The sequence below is a fragment of the Diorhabda carinulata genome, chromosome 10, assembly GCF_026250575.1.
Source record: "Diorhabda carinulata isolate Delta chromosome 10, icDioCari1.1, whole genome shotgun sequence".
NCBI classification, from domain to species: Eukaryota; Metazoa; Arthropoda; class Insecta; order Coleoptera; family Chrysomelidae; genus Diorhabda; species Diorhabda carinulata.
The window spans coordinates 10,140,040-10,156,756 of record NC_079469.1 but is presented as its reverse complement, the minus strand read 5'-3'; the positions used below and the strand labels follow the sequence as shown (position 1 = coordinate 10,156,756).

The following is a 16,717-nucleotide window of genomic DNA, read 5'->3' as shown; positions in this document are numbered from 1 at the left end:
TTAATGGATAAGCGAAGTTTATGCCTATAAGCCTTTATCAAATTATTTTCATAGAATCAAGGAAAAATATCCGTTTGGTTATTATCTAAAAGATACCAATGCTGAGTTGGGTTGCCAATTGACAAACCTTGGTTACACCATTTTCTAAATAGTAGACACAAATTTATATAATTTATATAATTTTCTGTAATTTGAGCGAATTCTGGTAGTTTTTGACCTTTTTCCAAAATTTTTTTTGCATTTGTCTTATAAAGTTGATTAACCGAAAACTGAGAGCCTGTAACATATATAATATATATCATATTATGACACTTGATTATGATTATTTTGAAATGAATTGTAATATGGAATTGTTATATAAAATAGTGGGTTCTATTAAAAAACAAAAAAATGGAATCCATTCCCAGTGTAATCGGATGTCGTAGAGAACTGAAAATATTTTAAACAAAACTGCCATATCTAAATTTTGAGAAAAATATTACAAATATTCTCAGATATTTTTGTTGACTTAAATCATTTTGATATACCCTGTACTTGATGAGCCAATACTAAAGTAGAGGATGTTTGAACAAAGAGAATCACAATCACAAAATAACAAATGCTTGCTGTGCGCTTATATTGACGGATTTTCGTTAAATATGAAGAAACAAAATAATAAAACAAAATATTGACAATGTTAAAATTCTTTATTCAAATCACGAAGCTTTATCGTCCCTGTTTCAGGTACTCTTTCATTAGTCATTGATCAAACTGTTCGCTTTCTTGTATACAGTCAATATCAAATTGAATAAAAAATCTTTAAGAAATTTTTACTATATAATCTGTGGACGGTATCTAAATTAATAGATAAATATAAATATAATAGGTATATATAAACTGACTTAAATACTCAAAAATTTCTATCAATATAATATAAAAAATGTTTAATACACCCCAGTTATTTACCAAAATCTTAAATTTATTTCTACTAATAGTTTCATTAATGGTAGAATTTGTTTGAACTCACAATATTCTTAACGCTACATATCAATGATTCATCAAATGTGAACTACTTTCCACTTCACCTACAGTCGTAGAAATATTGAATCTAACAACATTTCAGCAACAAGAAAATAGACCTACAAGCTCATTGTATTCATATTGATGATTCATAGTGTTATTTATTTTGGTAGTGGAATTGGAATAATGGTAGGGATTTGTAGTGATCGTTTACACACAAAGTACAAGCAAAATTCAAGAAAAACAGTCGCCAAAAAATGAAAGTGCTGATTATAGAACAGTTTTATCCATAGTAAGTTAAGTGGGAGGAAATGGAAAGGAATCAAACACGATTTAACTAATGACAACAGACACAGATTGTGTCAATTAGCAGATGCGCTGAACATGACCATATTATCAACAAAATTTGAACACCCCAGAAAATAGAGAATAAAATAAACTGTATACTAGCTACTAAAAAGATTAGCCAAAAGTAAAGGGCACCATATCATACAGAGGAGCACAAGCGGAAACCAAGTAATAGGAAAATGGGGAGACAATAGAAAAATACCAGGAAAAATGTGTAGGTAACATACGATGGCGAAAACCAATGGAAATAACTACAAGATAATATATTAAAAGCTGCAGAACAATATTAACAAAGAAAACATGCGAGAATACAAAGACTGGTACGACTAAGAGTGTGAAGAAGCCAGAAAACAAAAAAAAAACATGGCAAGAATGAAATGTATCGATAAAAGAGAAAAACAAAACAAAAGGAATTATCAAAAAATAATGAATTGCTGAATAAGAAATTGGAAAAGTTAGAGCAAGAGGGATATAATACGAATATGAAACAATTTTATAAACAGATAACACATCAAACCACTACCCCAAAATACAAAATGATAAAATAATTTGGAAAATATGGAAAGAGTGCTATGAAAATAAATTATACGAAAATGGAAAAAATATTTTAAGGGAAAATTCAGAAATGTCAAAAGAAGAAGAAGAAGCAAAATGCCCAACTAAAAATGAAGTAGAAGAAATAAAAAGACTGTGTAATGGAAAAGCCCCTAAAGAAGATAGAATAAAAGCTGAGGTTTTTATACTTAAATTCTACTGAATATGTTGAAACCAAGAGAGCTAAAAAACGTTTCTGGCAAACTAGAACATTTCGATTCATTAAAAGTCTTCCAATTATTCTTATCCTTTCCAGTAATAGGTATTACTTCAGAATCAACAAACATGAAACAATTTTTTTTCTAATTATTTACTTTCCAAAAAGAAATTGGTAAGTGAACTTTATACATCTACACAAAAACAACTTTGTGATCATAAAATTATTTTTAACTCAATCCAGGGGGAACAAATTAGAAAATATATCTAGGAAAATTGTAATTTCACATATATTTATCGTTTTAATCAAATTGTGCAAAATTTTCGAAAATACCAAAACTTTTCAGAAAAAACTCTTAGATAATCGAATATATTAGAAAAAAGTATCTGTATTACCAAAATTGTGATATTTGAATAAAATATTTCCAAATTAGAATAATAAAACTCAGAAATACACGGAAATAAATACATCTAAATAGTATTTACAAAATTAATGGAAGTTTTTGTTAAATAAATATGTACGTCCACAGATTATTCCAAAAAATTGAATTTTAGCGAAATTAAAGGTTTATTGACGTTTGTAACGAGTTATATAATAATAAATGCGTATGATTTGGAGTGGACTTTTTTATATGGAAAAACCGAAGAATTTGTTTTCAGTTAAGTGAAGGGGTGATATTATCACACCAGTTCACTTCTATAGTTGGCCACTTCGTCTGCAATACAGTCAGCATTGGATTCGACTCACATACGGATTTTATGTCAGATTCCAGTAAAATTGCAGATCCAATGCAAAACTGAATCTACAAAAAAAAACATTAAATTGATAGTTACTCAGTTTCATTTACTTGCAAGGTTGAACTTTGATGTCGCAGAAATTCAACTAAAGTATCTAAGCTTAATCACATTTATAACTAAGAAATAACAAACAAATATGAAATTAATCACAACTAATAAAATAAAAAAAAATGAAATTTATGGACTAGTGATTTTTCACCGACAATTGTCTGTAGTTGTGGATTAATTTTACTTGTACCAATTATTGAAAAATATTTAAGATGCTCATTGGTCAATTTAGATCTGTAAACATTCTTTGTGTACTTAATTTTGGAAAACGTTTTCTCACACAAGTATGTAGTACCAAAAACATAAAAAACCAACGAGCAAATTTATGCAAATTCTCAAATTGTACCAGTAGCATACAGTTTACTAAGCCGTATTGTCTCACATTCATAATCTATCCGCTGTAATCCATCAAGAACAGTATTTCTAATACACCAATAAATTAGAATATAATACTATAAATAAAACTTCTCCCCTCACGTGAAACCTCGCAATATGATTACACAACAGTAAAAAAACAGACAAAATAAGAAGGCTCTTTTCATAGATGTGGCTTACCAAATATATATAATTCGTTGAAGACAATGGCAGAGAAAAGAGGAAAGACATTGAACTAAGATCAAAATAATGTGAGACTTGAAAATATTATTGAATCAGATACCGGATTTATATCAAAAGAAAAATCCTCAAAATTCTTGTATATGATACAATCTCTTCAGATTGCTCTTCAGAATGCTTGATACCAATAGCACCTTTGTTTGTCTACCAGAAAGTTAACACCTCAGAATATATGGATAATTCTATCAAAACCGATAAATTAGAGAAATATCAAACTACAAAATAATAAAAAACGAAATAGAATGAAAATGAGCCTCACAGTTAGAATGAGAAGTCAAGACATTAGATCGGTTAGAGAATGTAAACGAAGTTGGAGACATCATGTCGAGATAATGCCAGAAAACTAATGGGCAAAATAGCTATAAAACCAAATACACTGAGACCACTGAGCCGATCATAAAAAAGATGGTATGAGACCTAGAGCTTAGCTCCTAAGAAGAGGTCAAGATGCTAAATTTTCGAAATTAAACAGAACAGTGTCAGATTAGAGAAAAAGAGAGGAAAGAAACAGAATATAGACAAACATGCATAACAAACTAGAAAATAGAGAAATTAAATTAGACTCCATAGTGAAGTTTTTTAACCTTAAAAAATATTGCAAGTATAAAATTTCAACCACTATTGAAGAAAACAAAGAGATTTCATTATTCCATATGGTAACTTGTGAAAAGACTCGTCCTATTAATGTAATAGCTGCAGCATACTTTTCTGGGACAAGATAAAGATTGTGGAAAACTTTATTTAGTATATATAAATAATGTATTCTCTTTCCTACCATTAAATCCATCGACTATTTTTGGATATTACTAAATATTCTGATGCTCTATTTCATGTGCTCAATTGCATTACCACCTAAGTTGACCTAGAAGATTTTTTTAAGATTCGAAAACACCCTAAACTAGATTATATATTTTGGAAAACTTTTTAATAAGAAGATTACATGTGACAAAGGGAAATAATGAGTAGAAACTAAAACTAACACCATTGTTAGTGTATAACCTGGGTGAATACAAATCATGAGATACGTTTTTGTAGAATTAACAATGACACAAAAAAATCGGTCTGCTTTAAAACATTGGGATATAAACTTACTTGACCATTAGCATTACTTCTAGATAATCCATTATAATGTATTAGAGTGAACATATCAGGTGTAGAAGATTCCTCCTTGGGAAAGAACTCATCCATAAAAGCGTTTAGTAGAATGATGCCTAAGTTTTCGTTATCTAATTTTTTCTTCATTATATTCACGCTGAAATAACGTTCAATAGTTCGAATTTCCAAATTGGTATAACATATACTTACAAAAAATTGAAGAAGCTAAACAAATTGATTTTTAAAAAACTGTCTATTACTTACTATTCGAGTTCGCTAACAAGTTCTAAAGTTTTGAGAACATCTTGTAATTTGTCCGAACTAATAAAATTATTTCCATGTGGATCGAAACTTTTGAATACCCTCCTAGCTTGCTCACTTTTAGTTTCAGGACTCACTAGTTTACGTTCATCACTAAACAGAACTGCAAATAATTTGTTGGGATGTATTAATAAAAATACACTTCACCCTTTCATAAAGTTATATCTTCTTTTTTTCTGACATACTTTGTTGCAGTGGTAATTAAAATAATTAATATTTAAATATATTATTGTTTTAAAAATGAAATCTATTCAGGATATATTATCTGTGTTATAGAAAAGGTCCTTCTTGGAACATAAGGAGATGTGAGATTTATTATACTCCTCTAAATAATTGTAAATCAATATTGTGAGAGGATAGTCCCAGAAGTACCTTACCTGGCCCAACAAAGAAAGAACGAAAATTTTTGAAAAAAATTTAGTTATTTTTCAACCTGATCTCCTTTTAGCTTTATACACTTTTCCCAGCGATGTTCAATAAGTTCGATACCCTTTTTATAATGAGAATCATCAAGCTACTCAAAAAAGCCATTAACTGCCGACATCAACTCTTCATTGTTGGAAAATCTTTGATCACCGAATCATTGTTTCAAGTCTAGGAAAAGAAAATAATCCGAGGGGACTAAATCTGGCGAATAGGGTGTGTAAAATTTGACATTTTTAACATATGAAAATCTGTCATAATAATGTTATAAATGTGGTTAGTTTTTATAAGTACTTTCCGAATAGTTATTTGTGTATATTTCCTGTAGATTCTGCTAAAGAATATCTCTATTCATACGATGTGTTTAAAGTTGCTGCGGGTAATTTGTTTTTTGGAAAAACTTCTTATCAACAGTTACAAACTCCGGCACTACTGGAATTTACTTCAATAGAAGCAATAAAATTGTGATAAGCCTGAATAAATGAGAGTACATTTCAAAGCAGATGTTCGAAATGTAAACTTTATCGTCCTGTTTTTCGTAATCGACGTTTCAGGATTTGGTAAACGATTATTTTAACACACATCAGAACTTGTTCTATATTCAATTTACTATGATTAAAATGGTTTTGTTTCACTTTTGTGTCAGTTTTTAGTTGTCAATACTACAATTTCATTTTTTAAAAACCACTAGCGTTACTAATGGAAAAGTATGTAAATATTCCAAATAAATTTCGACCATTAAGAATAATTGTCCTGTAATTCATTAACAAGGTGAATACAATTTTCTTTTAATTAATCTAGAATACATCCCATCATTTGGTTCAGGAGCCCAACTGTCCTATAACTGCCACTGCGCCTTCTAATGATTGCTCTTGGTACTTTGCAACTCACTTAAAGATAGTTAAAGTCTTTTGTTGGGTTGTAGTAGATTTTGGAGCTAGTAGATATATTTTCTTTCATATTTTTTCAAAATTTCCAATTTTCTACCAGAAATCTTGTTGACATTTTTGGAAGAAATATTGAATTTATAATTTAACGTTTACCGTATCCTTATTTGCATTTTATTTCTTATCAACAATATTTAAACCCAACGGAAATTGATGAGTGTACATTCTGGGTGAGGAGGTCAGGTGTTGAAAAAAGGGGAGAAAAACTACAGTTTACATAGTTCTAGAGTGACTGTCTTGCTATTAATTTAGAAAAACTGATTTATTTTATAGATCTATTGTTTATTCACCTGTTAGATGCGTATCTGAGGCTACCACCCAAACAGGGTGGATTGGATTTTTATAAAATGACCCAACAGTACAGTACCTATGGTATTCCATTACAGTTATAAATCCTATTTGGCTTTGTTTCTCAATGCCTAATAATTCTGAAAATGAAACTTTAATTAATCAAAAAATAAAAAATTTTACAGGTTTTTCAAGGCTTGATGCAAAAAATTCTGGAGTAAGTAGATGACGTGAAAATAATGCTGTTATATAAAAATTAGATTGGAATTAAGCTGATTCATGATTTTACATCGATATTCTCTTCTGTTGCAAATCATATAGTCCAAGAGTCCTGCCCTGTATCATTAAAATTTGAATCTTGTTTGATTTTGCTTCAATCACTTTTGTATGAAACTCTAGCTTAATTTGGTATGATTTAAATACATTAATCCATTTCAAATTCAGTAGAATTCTTTTATCAAAATTATGAATTATGATCCAATACTCACTTAATCCGCCAACATCTTCATAGTGATCCCATACATATGTGGTTGCTCTACCAGTTATCATCAAATTAATGAGACTTTGACTCCCATAACCATAAGTCTCATCAATTAAAGGGTCCTGGGAATCTGATTCAGATTTTACTCTTTCCAAACCCTGGAAAAAAGGACATAACATATCAAAATATTCCCCCTCAAGAAGTCGTTGGACTTTGACATTGTTGAGGGGGCCCGGCGGCAGTCCTCCTCGGACGGGCCTATGTGGGCATGAGGAGGGCCGGTGCATAGAACAACTCATTTTTATGGATGTAATAATCGTTCTGAGAAATGAATAGTACGTACGCCCTAATCAGATATAGCAAACAATGCCTGCAGGAAATCTTTCCCCCAAATCATCAGTTTCTATCATTACTCTGATTGATGCTTTTGACAAGGCCCAACTCTAACGCCTCATTATCAGTGGTGGAGAAGGAAGGCTAAAGGTACCTAGAGACTCAACAGCTCCAACAAACTTCCACCCAAGGCTTCCAGCCCGGAGGTCAAGGTAAAGCCTGCTAAGAGACCTGGTTCTATGGCCATAGAACAACGAGTTGGCTCCAAAAGCCTTAAAAAACTGCACCGGCAATAGGGCCTGGTGCTACATGCAAAATTGGAGGGGCGATCGAATTTGCAGCTGGCTCCGAGTTGAGCAACCTGATACGGCTTCACAGAAGAGCAGCTGCTGATTTCATTGAAAATGTGACTGGTGCCACCATGGGGTCTCCATCCAGCAGCAAAAACAAGCAGTCATAGTTTCTCCTTGTTTGGCTAGTTAGGTATTATGTCCTAATTTGCCCAAATGTTCAAGCCAAAGAGCTTGATTGGCTTGTCAAAGGGAATCAGCCTTTAATAATTTCCAGAGGGGCTATCAGAAGATCTATGCACTCAATGGTTGCACACTATTACTCTATGAACTAGGAACATCAAAATATTCCTGTAGTCTAGAATCAAAAATATGAAAATACAAAAAAGTAACATTATATATCATGTTCCTTGGTTTCTTTAGAGTGCTGATATCTCAACTCTATTTAAATGCAAAAAAGTTATCTACCACTAAAAATTCATTAGATTTGCAATTCAAGCTATTGGATTTGACTGGTATCAGTTTTCAAATATGACCCATGCAAAGAAAGAGAATGAAATTAAAAAATTATAGAAATAATTTGAAAATAGTGGAGGATATGTTGATAAAATATAACTCATAATGTTCACTTATTATTAAGTTGTGTATCTGTATTAAGGTAAGAGCACCAGTGACAGAGACTTTAATGAGGATTTATTTACAAAATAAACTTCAAATAAAAAAAATACAGAATATCTTCAATTTCTAATGCAGAGTTCTTAGGTAGTTGGTACCAAGTAATACTGACATAATTAGAAGTTCAAAACTTTTTTAATACACAGCACACAATGTTATATTAATTATTTGCCATAAATTTAATCAATTAAACACCTTTTTCTTCTTGTTTTGGAGGAAACATAAGGGAAGATCCCAAGACAGAGCTAAAGACATCTACTCTTTGCTACATGCAAATTTCTAAAATTGAAAAAATCTGTTTATATTTTTGCCCAAATTTAATTTTGTCTACTTTGCGATACAACATATTCTTCATTGTATTTGTTTAATGGTTATTACCTAAAGTCACAGAAAACTAAAAACTGTACTCCAAGTTTGAAATTTAAGAGTCTGTATTTAATCGTAGCAAAATATGTCTTGTTTACTTCACTAAATGATGGAAATTTGGTTATTTAATGTGGTAAATACATGAAGGGGATCCTATTTCTAATTTATTAACAGACAGAATGAGACAGTTTCTCAATTTTGTGGATCAAACTAGAAAGTGTCAGATATAGGAACACTGTCTGGCTCTGTGCTCTTACCTTAAATATTGTTGAAGATATTTACCTTTGAAGCTATCACAGAATATAAAAACAACAAAATGCCATATTTTGCTTTCAATTTAGCAATATTCTCGCAATAATACTTATTAACATCCTCCAGGCACTGATAACAATGCACTTTAAGTTCATTGTGGAACTGGGATGGGTCTATTTCTATATGTTCAACGGGATTACTTGGCTCTGCTTCAGCAGTGAGATGAGATTGGCTTACAGGCTCAGTAAAATCACTATTTAAATATACTACATAATACTTTCTGGTATTACATTGTCCCAAAATTTCACAGAGAGCTGTTACTAATATGTGATTTTGAATATCTGAATTGATCTAAAAAATAAAAAAATATAATAAGTTTCATCAAAACATTAATGTTATTCATAAAAATAATCTAAAAATATGAAATAGAGAACAAATAAACATACTGATTAGGTACAAATTGATCCCAATGCTTATATCTCAACTAAAAAACCTTTCTAGTTAAAAATAAGTTATTTATGCTGCTTAATAATCTTGAATGAATAAACTAATTATTTAAAGTAATATATATTTATTTTTTATAAAGACCTCTACATTTAGATGAAAGTTAAAGAAGTATACAAACCACTTCTCGAAAAGAAAGATCTTGGTACTCTAAAAGTAAGTTTTTTAGTATAAATGCTTCAACGGGGGCTATTATTGCACATGGTCCACCCTCAGTTTGTTCTAAAGCACTTTTTTCACTGCTACTAAAATAAAAACCTACAAATACAAATTATGTCATAAAAACTTCAATAAAATATAAGAAAAAAATTGTTATAAATACCTTGTGACCATCTCTTAAAAATATCTAGTTTAATTTCGTTGCCCCAAAGGAGAGTTTTTATGCCTAACAATTCCTGTTCAATGGCAGAAGGTAGAGTTTCTGCCATCGTTAAATTAAATATTTGAATTTACAACTTCTTACAATAAATATTTAGTATACATTTAAGGTTATAACAAATTGACATTTCGACAAATTATAGTCTGAGTCGTAGTGCCAACTTGAAAATTGCTGTGAAGTCAGCATAAAGAAATAAATTACTCTACACTTAATGTGGGAAATATGAAATAAATATTCACTAAATTTATCTTTAAATATAATCCCGTGACTCGTTTTATTATTAATTGTGATACCTGTTATTTTGAGGCACTAGGATAAAATTGATAGGATTTATTTTCAAAGAACTTTACTGCGCTGTAGTATTTTTAGATTTGGTACCCAAGTGGTCCAAAAATAAATTTAGTGTTACCTATATCTGGTTGATAAAAAGTTTATTTTATAACGTTTCAAATAATTCAGTTAATTCCTCAGTGATTTTAATAAAAAATTTAGTAGGATGTAACATTCCACAATTAGTTAAAGAAGTTGCATAGGCCATTCCTCACATTCTAATATAAATACGGTGGCTCACAAAAGTTTAATAAATTAAACATTACGATATATTCAATTGGTTTTCATTGTATATAATGGAAGAAATCGAATATATCCGATCAAATAAGGGTGGACAAAAAATAATACATAAGGGATATATGTATACAGTTCATAAAAATAAAAAGTGTGGAGGTATTCGATGGAGATGTGCCCAAAGAAGTCTAAATTGTAAAGTAAGTCATTAACAACTTTGTACACATAACTTAAATTCGTATTCAAACAAAATAATGTTTGGCTTCTAATTATTTAAAAAATATAGTAATCATGGATAATTATTATAACATTTTGAAATATTTGAACATTTGAAAAAATAATTGACGAACTTTTACATGTTTATAATAAAATTTCAGTATTTAAAGTGATCAATAATTCTAAAAAATTTCAATACATACACCGGCAATGTATTTACTTATTACAGTCTACAATAAATAATTAATATGATATACATTGAACATATAATTTAAATAAATAGTATGGCACTATAAACATTAATTATGTATTGAAGCTGGTATACACTTCATAGTAATTTGTATTTATAGGGCAGCATTTCAACTACTTCTTTAGGAGTTCCCTATTTAAATATTCCTCATAATCACATGCCAGATGCTCAATCAATTGCAATTGCAAGGAATAAAATTTTTGATCATGGTGCTTTAGATTTTCATAACTTCTTGGATCTTTTAATCAATGATGAGCCATCTGGATCACCTGCAGGTAAGGACTATGAATTTTGAAACTGCCTAAATTGTTTTAACTGTATAATATTGTAATTCATTTAATTTTAAATTTCATCCTTTCTGCATGACATTTTTTTATATAAAATAACCTTACATACAATTTTCTATTTATATATACTACAACTATCAAACAGCAACCAATGATTTTAATTTCTTGAATATAAACTTTAAAATGGTGAAATATTGACTTTTTCTTTTTCCATCCTTTAAGTACAACATTTTGAGCAGCGCTGATTTTCATTGTAAAGCCTTCGTCTACATCTCAACCACGAATCTTGTTCTGGCGAATAGTAAGATAAAGCGATTCAGCAAATACTTCGAGGTCTCTCAACCAAAAAGTAAACATTACTTGACTGACCAGCTTTCTGTCACTGTTACTAAAGTAGTTCAATGTAGATCTGAATAAAGCTTTGAACGAGTTGTCGCGCTTGCTTTCCGAGAGAAACGAATAAGATCGAATTGTTGTGACAACTAGACTGTTTTCAGCCAAATTTGTAAATAATATTGATAACAATTATGTAGTTTTTGGTAGTGGTATCCCCCAAAGCATAGATTGTCAAATTTGATTGAATGTTTTATTCAATTTTATTATTAAATTAAGTGTAAAACCCTATTGTGGTAAGGTTATCTCCAGTGTCAATTGATTAAAATAGGTGCTTTTTGTCTGATTTCAAACAGATTATGTAGTGTCGAAGTACAGATTGCCGGCTTCTTGCCATACGTATACGGTAATGACTTTTTTTTATTGATTAATAGAAATCAAACGATTACATCAATTGCTCTACGATTGTTTTAGAACCACAGTACTTAGTTAATGACTAGATTTGCTTGTAGTGACGGGGCTAGCCTAGCACCAAAGGAAAAAGTATTTATTAGTGTTGTTTTTTTTGTTTTGTATCACATTACTTAATATAGATATATAAAGTGAATTTAATAAATGTTAGTGGATAAATTATAATTTCAATCGCGAGTTCTGGTGTAGTAGTGCTAAACATCAACTTCAAAATGGCCGAAGTGCTAAAAAAACATAGAAAAAGCAATTTTTCACAAGATGAAATAGAAGTTTTAATGAAAACAGTTGGTAATCACTACGAAACCTTGTATGGAGAATTCTCTAAAAAGGCTATCAACAAAATTGCTAGACATAGAGCCTGGCTAGAAGTGACAAAAGAGGTCAATTCAGTGAGTATGGAAAAAAGGACATTGCAAGAAGTAAAAAATAAGTGGAAGAAATGTCAACATCTATATCATCCAGATGATTTTATAGGTGTTAAATACTACGAAGACGAGGGTATGTCTTTTTACGACAAGTGGTGGTGCTAGGTTTAAAATTATTTTTTGTCTTTAGTATTGGATGTGACTAATGTTTGGGAACCACTGACTGAACTCGACGATGAAGGTTTGTTCACTATAATATTGACATTGTTTTTAACGTTCACTATTTAAATGTAAGTCTGGCAAAAAGTACTTGATTTTAATTTGAAAATGCAAATTTACTACATGTAGTAAGGAAATATTTCAGAAAGTATCCTTCATGTAAATTTCTTTTGAAATTTTACAAAATTTTATTTTTCTCACAATTATAGTCAATATTACTTTTTTATGTGTTTTTTTGTATATTTATTCAAACCTTAATTACATAAAGTATTATGAAATTCAGAAATTATCCATTGTTTTCAATTCGCGTTTACTTGAAAACAAGTGAGACAATAAAATATTTCACATATTTGTAAAAAATTTTTCGGGGATAAACTACCAAATACCTACAAATCATTCAATTCTTTAGTATAGAATCATGAAGTTAAAAAATTCTAAAATACGTCATGTTAAAAAACAAATGCTAGACAAGTTAAAGTTAACCAAACCTACAGTATATGATCCAGAATTTAAAAAAACTGTTGTAAGTTTTGCTGAAAAAAAAGGTAACAAAGAAGCTCGAAGACTTTATGGAGTGCCTGAATATAACATCAGGAGGTGGAGGTGCAAGACTAGACTTCTTATGCAAAAGCAGGAAAAAAATATTATTCCTAAAGAAGTTAAGGAAAGTGACACCTTAGGTACTGAAATTTTATGATAAATATTTTTAATTCAATTTTCTATGCCTTTATATTATTAATTATTATTATAAGATAGTAATGATATATGTAAAATATGCGGGACTATTATTAACCAAAATATTCAATAGCTAAAGAATTTGTTGAAATTATTAAACTGATACACTACCATGTTCTGAGCGATTCATACATCCTCGACACATTTTTTCATTTCTTTGTTCTAATTGTAACTAAGAATTTATTAGAAAAATGAGCAAATTTAAATATGGTGTTAGACTGGACTACATATTTAGTATTTATTAAAATTAGATCAATTGAATTGGGCATAGACTTATCTTTTTTTAAATTTGTATATGGGAGCTTTCCTAGGAGCTCGTTTACTTGATTTCAGATTGTACTTGAAGTGGATCACACCTTATTTTTTAAAGGGGATTTCTATTGCATTCTTGAAATCTATGATGAATTCGAAGAATTGTAGTTTCCAGTTATTTCATACATTTTTTAAAATTTTGACAAATGTAATCCTTCTCAAAACTAAGTTTTTTGAAAACAAAGAGAGGCAAGTTAAAACTTACCAATGAATAACACCGGAAGCATCCTAAATCTTTGAAAATTCTCTAAAAAAATTAAATAGTTGTCACAAACATTTGGTAACTAACATTTATGTGTGTTTATATTAAAGGTATCATAATTATTAGTAGGTTTATTGGAAAATCGATTTTTCATTGTATTTTTAGAATGTATGATGATTTTAATACAATTTTTCTTTTTCTCTTTTATGATTATTTGTAATGATTCTTTTCTTAGATTTTTGAAAGGCAAATTTTGGGATTAGTTGCAATGACCTACAAAAGATTTATTATGTTAGTATTTGTCTAAATAAGATGAGTCGGATGGAACATATGCTGATACAGATTTAATTTTTTCATATTATTAATTGATAACAATAAGATATTGAGCTTTTATCATTCTAGATTCTATGCCATTAGAACAGCGACTGAAAGCTCCTACGACGGCAGCAACAGTATTAACTGCACCACCTGAAGCACCAGTATCAGAACAACTCTTACAGAGTCAACCCCTATCCCCAACAAAACTGAAAGTAACAAGACAACTAAAGCCATCAGCACCTTCACCTATACTACCTCCCCCGGCCATAGAAGAGGTGTGTCTTAAATGGAACAGTCACCATTCCAATATGCAGCATACTTTTCCAAATTTATTGCTCCGAGAACAATATGTAGATGCTACTCTTGTTGCTGATGGTCAGACTTTGAAATGTCATAGGGTAAGAAATGAATATGATCTACCTATAGTTGAATTATTTATTTTTTATATCTTGAATGGTGAATGTATAGGGTTTTCTGGGAACATTTTTATTAAAAATTTTTATGATCCAATCCAAACACGTATAAAAACAATTCTAAAACAAGTCATCAGTTCCCCCTTTTATGTTATAGACAGTACTAAAGTATTGGTGGTGAGTTGAACTTATTTTTTTTAGGTTATTTTATCATCATGTAGTCCTTATTTCGAAGAAGTCCTTGCGAGTATTAGCCCATATCAACATCCAGTATTGTTTATGAAGGATATACCTTTCTGGATTTTGAAATGCCTTTGTGATTTTATGTATTCTGGGGAAGTACACATTCTTCAGAATAAGCTAGAAGAATTACTTGCTGTGGCGGAAATGCTCAAGGTAATTTCTTATCATTATTTTTTACCTTATTGAATACCTTTAATACATTTTAGATAAAAGGACTTGCTGGTCAACGTGACATGAATATGATAGACGCAAAACCAGAATTTATAGTTCCCATTAAAGAAGAGAAAATTGATGAAAAGGAAAAAGAATTGAGGAAGAAAGAAGACAGAGAATTCAAGAGAAAGGAAGAAAAAGAAGTTAAGAAAAAGGAAGAAAAGGAAATCAAAAAGAAAGAGGAAAAAGAAGTGAAGAAGAGAGAGGAAAAGGAAGTAAAAAAGAAAGAAGAAAAAGACATCAAAAAGAAAGAAGAAAAGGAGTTAAAAAAGAAAGAAGAAAAAGAAATCAAAAAGAAAGATGAAATGAAAATATCAGAAATTAAACCATTGAAGAAAAGGGAAGAAAAAGACCTTACTAGAAAAGAAGAAAAGCAAACTAAGAAAAAAGAAGAAACAAAAGAAATCAAGGAAAAGAAAAGAGTGACAATAATTCCATCACCAGAAAAACCAGTTGTTAAAAGCTCTAAAGTTCCTAAAGTTGTAATTCAAAATCCAGTACCGATATTGAAAAACAAACAAAAAAGTTTTGTTGAATCGAAAAAACGTGACAAAAGATTAGAAAAAGAGAAACTGCCAGTGATAGAAAAAATACCGATAACTAAAGATACTCCAAGTACAAGTGATTTTTCAAATCCTTTTGGTCTTCTCAAACCTGTATATGAAGAAGTAACAAAAGATCCAAAACCAAATAAACTTCCTGTTACCAGGGATCCCAAAAATGTTAATGTAAAACGTACTTTACAGAAAAAATTAAAGAAGAGGAAGTTAATGGATGATAGAGAGGAGGTAAGCAAAATTATCAGTTTCAATTTTAAAATTAGATGATTGTAATTAGTGCATAGTGTAAAGCTACATTTTGAAAACAATTAATTCCTAATAAAAAACAAGCCAAAATATTTATGATCTTCACCCTGTATAACAGTTATCTCGTCAATAATTGAAAATTCTGGAGGTTTTATGTACTATTTACAAGTCTGCACTTCTCAATTGAACACTTCCATTTGAAATTTGCCCATATCTGTCTGCTTATTTACCATTATGATATTTTTACCTTTTTGGGTGTCGAATAAGTCTCCAGTGTCTAGTATATCCTTTGCTCTCTACGTATTCAGTGTATTTTACTTTCTTTCTCTTAAACTTTTCACCTTTTTCATTATTTAGTTTATCAGTTTGTTTTCAAGTCACCATTATTTTTTTATTTATCTGTTATCATTCTTATGATATGTACTTTCAAATTCAGCTGTTTGTTGTGTATTTTTCCTATTAAGCATTATTTTTTTGTTCCCTCTTAAATGTCTTCATTTTATATATTGTTTCATTGTTAATCATTGTTTTTTTGTGCCTTATGGATTTCATTCTAGAAGTAGAAACATTTCTTTTCCTCTATAGTTTTTTTCTAGTTTTTTACTGTGTCTTTATTATCACTGGGTTGTTTGTCTGGTCTAGGAGCAGCCTGTTCTCGTAGTTTTATAGCTCCAAGCAGTGTTTCATTCTTTTTTTTTTCAAAATTTCTGTATAGAGTTGGTAACTTGCATGTACAAGACTTCTATAATTTTCACTGATCCTCATTTTTATGTATAGGTACCTTTTAAATTATTCTACTAGGTACAGTTCATTTTAGAATAAAATCTTATAATGAATCACTGACAAAATTTATATTGA

At 29.9% G+C, this 16,717-nt stretch overlaps 2 protein-coding genes across 7 annotated transcripts in view; one reads left to right on the top strand and one right to left on the bottom strand.

Annotated features, from left to right (window-relative positions):
* Window positions 1-667: 667 nt before the first annotated feature.
* LOC130898683 (ubiquitin carboxyl-terminal hydrolase MINDY-3 homolog) lies at window positions 668-10,270 on the bottom strand. Its single transcript, XM_057808141.1, has 8 exons — window positions 9,856-10,270; window positions 9,655-9,791; window positions 9,060-9,380; window positions 7,121-7,271; window positions 6,635-6,772; window positions 4,918-5,077; window positions 4,651-4,810; window positions 668-2,900 (listed from the first exon to the last, which is right to left on the bottom strand). Exons 1-8 carry the CDS (start codon window positions 9,959-9,961, stop codon window positions 2,754-2,756), a joined length of 1,320 nt encoding a protein of 439 aa, XP_057664124.1. The 5' UTR covers window positions 9,962-10,270; the 3' UTR covers window positions 668-2,753.
* A 1,386-nt stretch (window positions 10,271-11,656) lies between these two features.
* LOC130898386 (myb-like protein X) overlaps window positions 11,657-16,717 on the top strand; it is a 40,552-nt gene continuing 35,491 nt past the window's right edge. For 2 of the 6 annotated variants that reach the window (XM_057807649.1, XM_057807653.1), the window contains exons 1-5: window positions 12,043-12,531; window positions 12,589-12,639; window positions 14,269-14,582; window positions 14,799-14,993; window positions 15,047-15,841. In XM_057807649.1, the coding sequence (XP_057663632.1) occupies window positions 12,246-12,531; window positions 12,589-12,639; window positions 14,269-14,582; window positions 14,799-14,993; window positions 15,047-15,841 (1,641 nt within the window). In that variant the 5' untranslated portion in view covers window positions 12,043-12,245. Of the gene's footprint in view, window positions 12,532-12,588; window positions 12,640-13,026; window positions 13,298-14,268; window positions 14,583-14,798; window positions 14,994-15,046; window positions 15,842-16,717 lie in introns of all 6 variants that reach the window. The other 4 variants (XM_057807650.1, XM_057807651.1, XM_057807648.1 and 1 more) reach the window with 4 other exon arrangements.

Excerpts from the sequence above, each read along its gene's own strand:
- LOC130898683 (XM_057808141.1), bottom strand. The coding sequence starts at position 9,961 with ATGGCAGAAACTCTACCTTCTGCCATTGAACAGGAATTGTTAGGCATA. Across the intron at positions 7,272-9,059 it reads ATTCTGTGATAGCTTCAAAG|GGTTTGGAAAGAGTAAAATC; the intron begins GTAAATATCTTC and ends CCTTTTTTCCAG. Across the intron at positions 2,901-4,650 it reads GAAGTAATGCTAATGGTCAA|ATTCAGTTTTGCATTGGATC; the intron begins GTAAGTTTATAT and ends TTTTTTTTGTAG.